Source organism: Polyodon spathula, chromosome 12, assembly GCF_017654505.1.
Source record: "Polyodon spathula isolate WHYD16114869_AA chromosome 12, ASM1765450v1, whole genome shotgun sequence".
Lineage (NCBI taxonomy): Eukaryota > Metazoa > Chordata > Actinopteri > Acipenseriformes > Polyodontidae > Polyodon > Polyodon spathula.
Genome location: NC_054545.1, coordinates 10830262 through 10840426, shown reverse-complemented (window position 1 = coordinate 10840426; position 10165 = coordinate 10830262). Strand labels below are relative to the sequence as shown.

Genomic DNA, 10165 nt, shown 5'->3' with positions numbered 1-10165 from the left:
TTACTTGAATCTCAGTTCAGACTTTCATATCTACTAGCAACTTAAACGATTAAACTGACTTGATTAGGTGAGCAAAGCTTGCCTCTTCAGGACTGGTGAACTGTCATATTTATTATGATTTGCAGAAAAACATGATTTTCTTCTGGTGGTGCTTTAAGATTTTTACTGTACTCTGTTTTTGCCTGTCTTAAAAACAGCCTAGCCTTTTTCAAGTACTCTGTTTTTGCCTGTCTTAAAAACAGCCTAGCCTTTTTCAAGTCAGGTAATGTACTTTAGGCAGTCCTCACACAAAGGAAAAAAAAAGATTCAGTGACAGACAACAAAGGAGTCATAAACATAAAAGGACCAGTTAGTTAAAGTTCTGCAGACTGCTGGAGAAAATCAGCTAAGAAAGGTATCTGGTTTCTGTTTTTTTTTCCAGCCTAGAAAAGGAAATAATAATATCAGAAAGGAGCAGGTTGTTTTAATATACACAAAGGTACTAAAAACACAAATAAAGACGTCAATTTGCACCAAACAGTAGGATGCATTGTTTTATTAGGCTCAACACCAAAAACAGTTTAAATATAAAAATATCTGTCATCAATAACAGACCCCAAGATCGTATTGCCCAAACAATTATTATTATTATTATTATTATTATTATTATTATTATTATTATTATTATTATTATTATTATTATTTACTGTTGAAGCATTTAACACATTCCACATGAGCACTGTTTGCTATCCATTAGGCCAATGTCCCAACCCACTCACAAGAGAAATAAGGTTTCCTTTAGCCTCAAGTGGACTATTTTCCTCATGAGACGTACAGTGCTAAATTCTTCATCACAATTAGTTACGTTTCTGGCTTAAACAAGACCTTGACTTCAATATGTACGCAGAATGAACAAACCCACTCATATCTATAATGAGAAAACCCTTAAGGCATGGAATAATATACACTTAGAAAACGTTGTGAGGTAGCTTGATACATGTGTTTCACTGCACGCTAAATCTATCACCTATTAGTAAAAATATAAAATTCACACTGAAAGGCAGAAAGAAATAAGATATATTTCATTTTGTAAACGTAGGCTCAGTCAAGGAATATATATATATATATATATATATATATATATATAAAGATATATATATATACCATAGTTTCCGGTACGAAAACCGCGTCAACAAAGGCCATTCTATTTGAGACACAACTTCAAAATATGTCCATAAAATCTGGAATCTTTTCTTTTTGTTGTCACCTTTAATAAACCTAATTTAGTAGTTCAGTGAAAAAATGTAGAAAAGATTCAACATAAAAAATGTCAAGCTGCTCAATGATGTACAATTTTATACCAAACTATTGTTATTTACTGCATGTTTTTATGGACATTTAGGTCCATATTCCAAAAGCATTTTGCTAAATTAAACCCAGTTAAAAATTAGCTGCAGAGACACAAGACTAAAGGGATGCTAGTTTAACTACATAAACACCAAAAAAGTCTGATACTTGCTAAAACAGAAAAGAAAATAAAACCACAGTCACCTGTTAGCAGTTCCACGGCTACCGGTGTTGTTGCTCACTATGATTACACAAGGGATAAAGGATACTGCCCCTTTAAATAAGATTTTATCTTGTTTCACGAAAGACTTGTCAAAGTTGTTAATAGCATGCACGATGGAGAAGTGTTTTAAACAGTTCAGACAAAGCTGAAAGTAAAACAGATGGTGTTGCAATGTTACAAAATTCAAAGCAGTACAATGTGTCTGAAGATACCAGTGCCAGAAATAATGTGTTACTGTTAAAGTGTTTAAAAAGAAAAAGTATTGAGAACAATTAAAATAAAAAAAGTACTGAGAACACTAAAAGTAAAAAAAATAAATAAAACTGCAACAATATCAGTAGCATACCACTGATCTTTCAAGAAAACAACAAAACAAAAACAAAAAAACAATACTGATGTGTTACTATTAAAAGTGTTGAATTTGGGTTGGCAAATCATTTTTGAAACAATGAAAGTAAAAAGTATTTTGGTCGAATACAATTTTGGATTTAAGCAAACCTGGATTTTAATACATTCTAAACTGCGGATTGTGGACTGGCCAGGTATAAATATTACCAATTTGCTTTAAACTAGTTTAGGCAGCAATATAGTTATATTGAGACCTATGCAGTTTGGGGGATTCTGGAGCTCACCCGAATCCTCCCCAGTTGGTACAAAGATACTGCATGTGTGTCTTCTAGAATCTAAGCTACACTATAGTATACTGGGCACATTAAACTGCAGGTAAAATACTAAAGTGTATCTATGTGTATGCTGATCAAATGTGTTAATCTCTTTGATGATGTTCACATTAGAATAACAAAAATATACAACCAGAAAAGAAGTTCCACCCATAGCCTCGGTGTTTCACACAATCTGCCTTTTCCATGTGCCAATCCAGCTAACCTTTTAACTTCTCACAGCATGAGGCTGTAAAGCTTTACAAGCTTTGGTGCCTAAAAAGATTTAATTTTTCTATTTTATTTTTTAGGGTGGGGGAAGGTGCTTACAATACTTAATTCAGTTCACAAATACATATTTTCCTAACACGTAGTTACAACTAATTGTGAGAAAATACATCACTGCACACTAGACTTACAAGAACAGAAGATGTTCAATTTGTTAAACAATAAGCTTATTTGTAATGAAATATAAATCGTCCTTAAAATCCACAGATTGGAAACAGGGTAACAGTTAATACATTGAGTAGCATGGAATACAAAATTAACACCATAACCAAATGAATAATTGTGGAGTGGTCACAAATTATACACAGTTAAAATATTACCATTAAAAACAAAGTCTCTCCTGCCGGCTAATCACCATATCAATGGCACATGCCACAACAGAAAAGCATTAGTTTATACGACTGATCATGGTAGATAAACCCCAAATAACAGAGAAATTACCAAATGCTTGACATTTGCTTAACATCCATTATTCTGACACTACTTCTGAATTTCAAAGCCTGAGAGCATGCTTAATCAACATTCATATTCCCCAGTGAGCCACAGGCACCATATTGTGCCCCGCCTAAGCACTGATGAAAACTGCATATTAGCTATTTCCAAAATGATCGGGGACTGTGAACTGGAGCACTGCTGCCTCTTACTTCTGCTCTTACACTTTCCTTTTCAACACTTCCAAGACAAAAGCATCTGCCAATTTTTGCTCAAGGGATATATGCAAAATTAACTGAATGCAGTTTTAAAAGACAAGAGTAATCATTACAACCAAGTCCATTCAGAGGAAAGAGGCCTCTTTTGGCCTTTCCCTCGGAGGACAAAAACCTACAGGAATGTATCGCCACTGCACTGGGAGATATAAAACCCACAGAAACAGACCATTTCCAATTCAAATGTCCGATAGTGCAACACAAGTCACAGCCTACAGGCCTAGATGCACCCATTCTGTTTTCATTGTAGCCAGCACAGACACTAGACAGGACACGACTGCTAAGCGGGAGGTGCAATATTTGCATGTTATTCAATTGTGAAAGGGTAAAAGTGACAGCACTGTGTCGAATTATTTTCCCTTTAGAACTCAAACTCCGTAGGAGAGGCATAGCTGACAGATGACTCCCCAACATCTGTGTTACGTGCACTTCACAGACGAGAAACCTCGGATCACTGTCATATGCACAAATAAACAGATGACCGGCGTTTTGCTATATCAAGAGCTCTGTGGATTTTAATACCCACTGCCCTGGACCAAGCAAAATTAAAAACACTGCCCCCCACCCCACTCCTCCCCTTTAAAAGATTGAAGTAACAGCTGACAGAGCCTTAGTTAAAACCTGATCTTTTGTTCAAAACTAATGTATTTCTATATGCCAGTAGGACAGGTCCAATTAGGTCAAATAATTTTATTCTTGCTATTCAATACTCTTTTTCCAGAATGATGTATTGTAGCTTGACACAGTGTTAACAAAACACCACATTCACATTGATAAAATCTGGGGGATGGGGGGGATAAAATGCAATAAGAGAAATAGATAAATAAATAAAAAATAGAATAGCAACATCTTTAACATATCCTTTAAATTACAGTAACTGAAAAGGAAGTTTTATAACGTTTCTTTTTTTTGTTTAATGTTATTTCAGATCTGGTGATTTCTAATATAAAAGGAGCTCATACCACAACATTCCTAAAATTAGTTAACATTATCATTTTAGGGGTGCCATCAGGACAAAAAAAAATGAAGAATAGGAAGCTAGTGTTCAAACTGAGTTACATTTAGAAGATTCTAAAAGAAGTCATGCATGCAGTTGAGTCTCAGCTATTCACTTCTACACCAAGACGGATATATTTTACAATGGTTTTCATTTGGATACTATATAGCCTGTCTGTTCCTGTTTTACTTGGCAATGTTTGAATTTGATAACTGAATGTGTACAAACCTATATGGACGGTACATGTTTGTAATTGCATTTGTCTCGCAGGGTAGGCTTACAAGACAGATGAATCCATCTACAGTACATGGATTTTACTGTGTATGTTTTGAACAATGATTTAATAAAAATAAAACCTTACCCCCACATCCACTCCCAGATTATCGTTTCATCATGATCAATTTGTTTTAGTGTAAAAAATTTGTATTAAATAGATAAATGACTAGAATACATTTGGTTCGAATAACTTACTTTATACAAAACATGTTTTTCAGCCTGATGTAGAAAATACAATATCTAGTATTAAAGTGCTATGTTCCTTAACGTCTTTTGACTTTGGGGCTCAGTGTATTTCTTATGTAACTGCCGGTTTTGACCCATGTGTGGTGCATGCTAGAATAGGGTCAAATATAATTTCATAAATAAGAAATGACATATATACATGTCTGTTGAAAATAACTGGATATGACCTGTGTAATATAACAGTTAGCAAATCCAATGCAAAATTGCAGTGTACCTACTGTAATACAGGGGAGTCACGTACACAAAGACTATTAGACAATTATCTAAATCCCTTTTATTCAGCTGTATTCTTTCCTTGCGGTGTTGCAGGATAGATACTAAAACACTTGAGGAAACTGTGGTTAGTGTTTTGAAACAGAATTTTATTTTATTAAATCTACTCAAGCAGATATTAAAGATGCATTTAATATAGTAGGAAATGGTCGGTGGGCACCACCAACTGTGACAGACCAGTTACTGATGAGCTACCGTCGTCCAGCCCTCTCAGCAGGATTCTGTGTCTAAGGCTGGTGAAAGACAGTGATAGCTTCCCTTGTGTGTAAGCTCTATTCATCTCCAACGTATTTACTAAATCGCAGGATCCTGAGCAGAAACTCAGTGCTTCAGCACATGCTAACAAATGATGGATGGCCTAGTCAATCCGTTATGTCTTGAAAGCCTGATTTCCTGCCGTTCCAATCACTAAACCTCTAGAGTCCCCAGAGCTGATCGGACATGGAGAATATATTTAGCAGGCTCTGAAAACAGTAACAGCTTTTTCTTAAACTGGATTTGTTTAAATGTTGTTTTAACAACTTAAAGAAGAAAGAAAAAAAAAAAACACTAACAAAAGGTGTATGACAGAGAACAGGAAAATTAAAATTAAAACAAAACAAACAAAAAAAAAAAAATCAGGTGCTTGCCAACATAAGGTACAAAACAGCTATTGTACATGTAGATGAAAATAAACAAACAAAAAATTGTCAGTGAAGCGATTGATTAAAACAGTCCAGAAAGCAAAAGTAGTTACTACCAAAATATAATGCCACAGGTTAATGGTGATAATTCTACTACAGTAGTTTGTCCCAAAAAATTTGAAAAGTGCAAATCAAATAAATTATTTTGTGCTGTTAGCCAGCTTTTAACATTTTATTGACATAAAAATAAACTAACTTTTACTGGATGCACCATTTCCATGCATCATTTTCATACTTCAATGGTGTCCATAAGTGTCATCACTTGCATGTTTTTCAAAATCAAGAAACGTGTAGTTGACAAAAAAACAAACATGATATTTATTAGAGCACTGTTCAAAGGTTCGTCTGGTGGCATTCACGCACTGTATTTTTTTCCCCTCTTAACAGAAACCATTTAACAATGAGTGGATACTATAAATCATACATTAAATGTCACTCGCATGCAAAATGCGATCTTTTGATTTGTATAATGCAAGTTACTTAAGCAAAAGTTGTTGTATTAAAATCCACTACCAAATCATTATACACAGCAATTCTATGCCGCTGCTGCCATGTATGGAGCAGCGTATAATTACACACAGTGTATAAGACCATGTAAGAGAAATTTTATGACAGAATATGTTTGAAACATACAAAATATACATTAACACTAAAAAATATAATTCTGGAAACTGAGCACCGCCCTAACCCCACCTCCAGCTCGTGTTATCCAGAGGCAGAACTTTAATTTCTTTATTTGCCATCACGAGAGCAAAGCGTTGAAAGAAATGTCTCAAAACCCCTCTGCTGCTTGGAATTTTTTGTTTTAAATGCTCAGATGACCAAAATAAAAAGTTGAATGCAAACTATACAAGCGACTGTTGATGTATCATCGAGGCACAACCAACTACCAGGGTCACTGTACCAGCATAAGTTTATAATACTCTTTTTTTTTTAAATAGCAGTAAAATTGTGACTGTGGCTCATAACCTGCTTGGAACAGTGCCTGTTAAATAAAGCTTTGTTTTGCCTAATTACGCTGTAGTTATTTTAATTGGCTGCAATAAGGTGCTGTTGCAATGCAAGCTGAATGTATATATCGCAAGCAGCATCAATTACGTGTACAAACTGCATGTTAATGATTTATTAAATTTAGATGGATTGCCTCTAAAATAATAGTATTTTCTATCAAATATAAATAAATTGCTATGGTGACGTAATCAGTAAATTATGCAAATTAGTACCATTGAAGATTCAAACCTTCCTTCGGTAATGTGTTCCGAACCTTCGAATGTCAAACTGTACCCCTTGCTGCAGCCCTAATATTTATTGATATTCACAGATCGGCTATTCTCACATTGGAAGTCATTTTGGTGAACAAAGCAATATGTAAAGGGCGGCATTGTACAATGGCTGGTGCAAACATGAAACAAAATGTGAAAAACCATGTGGTCTGAATCAGTGATGAGGCCTGAGGTTAAAAGTGACCAGTTAATTTTTCAACAACATTGGGAATGAAACATAAATAATATCAGAGAATAGAGCTGTGTACCCAATACAGAAAACTAATATAAAAGTGTACAGTCTCTGTATAACAGAAACCTAAAACGTGATGTGACCATAATATAGAAACCATACCATTGATTTGAGGTCAAGGGAACTATCACTTTTAAATGCAGTTTGTGAGCAAAAAAAGTGTCTCTATGTCCCTTCCTGCGTAATACCCCAGCATTGAAAATATGAAGTCTGCATCTCAAATGCTGTATGCGATATAAACAGTTTAAAAGAAGTTCCCTCAGGAACAGGCAATTCGCTTTTAGTTGAAAAAGTGCTATTTATTTTATCTACATTGTCATATATCCCCCTAACTTTTGAGCAGGGCTTTGCAGATAAGGCCGCTACAGAACAGACACAATGGGACAAGCAAAAATGTGCAGCAGTGACAAAATTAATAGAACCTATACTTTTGACAAATATCTTTCACAACACAGGGGACACGACAGGTGACTTGGGGGTGACACCAGGACGACGCAAAATAAATAGGATTGAATCCTATTTTTTTGCGACTTGGGAATTGAACAATCAGAGAAGAGCTTCAATGCATGGTGTCCACCAAGGTGAAGCAGTATCCTGCATATTTTTCTGATTTTCACTTTGCTTGTTTCCTTAGAAATGTGTCATCCCTGCTGTGAATTGTGGGACTTTAGTCCTGGGCAGAATGTACTTAACCTTTTGATTAAACTAGACAAAGAAATACATTTCCCAGAATTCAACACCAGTAGCTAGGGCTAAGGAAAGGCTGTTTGGTATTTTACTTAATTATTGATATGTTAAAACACTGGCCAAATCCACTGGCTAGAAACTACTTTTTCCTGAAACCGACTGATTGACATTGTCCAACCCTTAGAATTACAGTAGAAACTTATATAATGCCCACGTTGTGTCATATATAATTATTAAACATCCTCATATTGTAGACTACAATGTAACCAGTTGGGTATATTGTTATTTTATGTTTATGTTTTTCTGAAGACTGTGGATCTTTTCTTTACTTACAGTAGTACACACTGATTAAAAAACGACCGAGGCCAAAAACAGAAATGATTTTACCGACATACAACATGCAAACTATATTAAAAAATGACCTGTCAGTGAGGAAATAAGCTGTATTTACAATTTTACTACTAAGTAAATGGTCCCTAGACTTAGTGGTTTAAATAGTGTAGGACTCTTACTGGCAGAAACAATAGAACTAGACTGGTTTATACTGGTGTAAATAAGGAGGGGATTACAGGAATTACATTTTACAGCACTGGTGTAAATAGATTATGATAATGGAACCATTTGCAAAAATACAGTACCTCCAAAATTATTGGTATTTGGAACACGAGAGAGAGAGAGAGAGAGAGAGAGAGAGAGAGAGAGAGAGAGAGAGAGAGAGAGAGAGAGAGAGAGAGAGAGAGACTCAGACTCTTACCTGGAAAACTTTTCTTTTAGCATCTTCATGCACTGCCTGGTAGGTCTGAGGTGCTCCATATATTTAGCTAGTTCTTGGTATTCTGCTCGAACCAGTTTCATTTTCCCTTATATATAAAAATCAGTAAACACGTAGTTATACAAATATAAATGTATTTTAAAGCCCATATTTCAGGTTCACCAATACAAAATTAGCGCTAATATTTGGTCACAAGTGTCTGTGTAGTCGTAGTATGCTGGTGTGAATGTATCTTGCTCATGTTTATCCTCCAGCTCTAGTACGTAAATAAACGTCAAATCAAACGTTAATTCTCCGGTAATCCCCGCTTTTTATAAATGCATCCCCTTATCAACAAAACTTAATTTTACAGACAAGCACAGTCATCCCAAAACAGTTAGTTTAAATAACAACACAGATCGTTCCTCTCTCCACTCTTCTTCCCTCTTCCGGTTTACATTACATGAGCCTGCACTCCAGCACTTCAATACCACATTACATTTTAACGCGATATACTCACAAAAAGGACCTTTCTTAAAAAATTCTGCTTGCACTTAATTCAAATATTAATTTGGAATTGTACATGTAACCCAGAAATTCATCTGGCACGGTTAATATTACATAACTTCCTTACAGTTTCCCGCGGACAAGTTGAATCAGGCATGGCATAGCAACAGTAACAGCGAAGCTGATTTGACGGAAACAAAATACATCAGTACTGTGAAATGCGATTGGGACAGAGGAGGCTCTTCAATTCACAGTGGGGAGAGTAGAATACTAGCATTCTGCATTGTTTAAAGTTTGCAATTTGAATGTGCTAGAAACTATGTTCTTATTTTAGTTATTTGTGTGTTTTAATAAAGTGAATACACATTCATTGAATACATACTGAGTACATCACTGTTATTGTGTAATGTACATGTAGGAGGATTGTGGATCTCTGCTTAGTGAAAAACTGAGATTTGCATAAGAACTGAAAAAAACAAGCCACAGATGCTTAAATGCAGTGGTAGTAGTGACAGTAAAATACTGTACTGTAATGTCATTTTAATTCAAAGGCCATTACACGTAACACCACACGACAGTTAAACTAGGCACCCTCACAAGACGATTGGTTCTCAAGTATACTGTAGTAAAATAGGATTCAGCAGCCTTGAGTAAACATAATCGTGATCATATAACAAGCTGCTTACCCACGAGGACTTGTTTTGATGTATTGTCCTCAGTGATTGAGCACCATTGACCTTTGTATACTGTATTTAAACTGCTGATGCGCAGAGGCACGCTTTTCCTAATTGTAATCTTATTGGTCCGCTTTTAAGAATCAGCAGCTTATATCAATCAATAATGGATCTCTACCGGTGATTTGCCACTTTTTGAAAAGACGTTCCAACCCGTGGTGATATGCTATAATAGCAACACCCCCATGTGACCTGTTTTGACCAATCAGGATAGAGTATTTAAAATACCCATTTTATAATTGACAATAACCAACATCAAACCCATCGAAGGAATTGTTGCTTATTTCATACCT

At 35.3% G+C, this 10165-nt stretch overlaps 1 protein-coding gene across 1 annotated transcript in view; it reads right to left on the bottom strand.

Annotated features, from left to right (window-relative positions):
• Positions 1 to 9132, bottom strand: part of LOC121324322 (CDAN1-interacting nuclease 1-like) — a 19307-nt gene extending 10175 nt beyond the window's left edge. The window contains exon 1 of the mRNA XM_041266046.1: positions 8635 to 9132. Coding sequence (XP_041121980.1) covers positions 8635 to 8735 — 101 coding nt within the window. The 5' untranslated portion in view covers positions 8736 to 9132. The remainder of the gene's footprint in view (positions 1 to 8634) is intronic.
• Positions 9133 to 10165: the final 1033 nt, after the last annotated feature.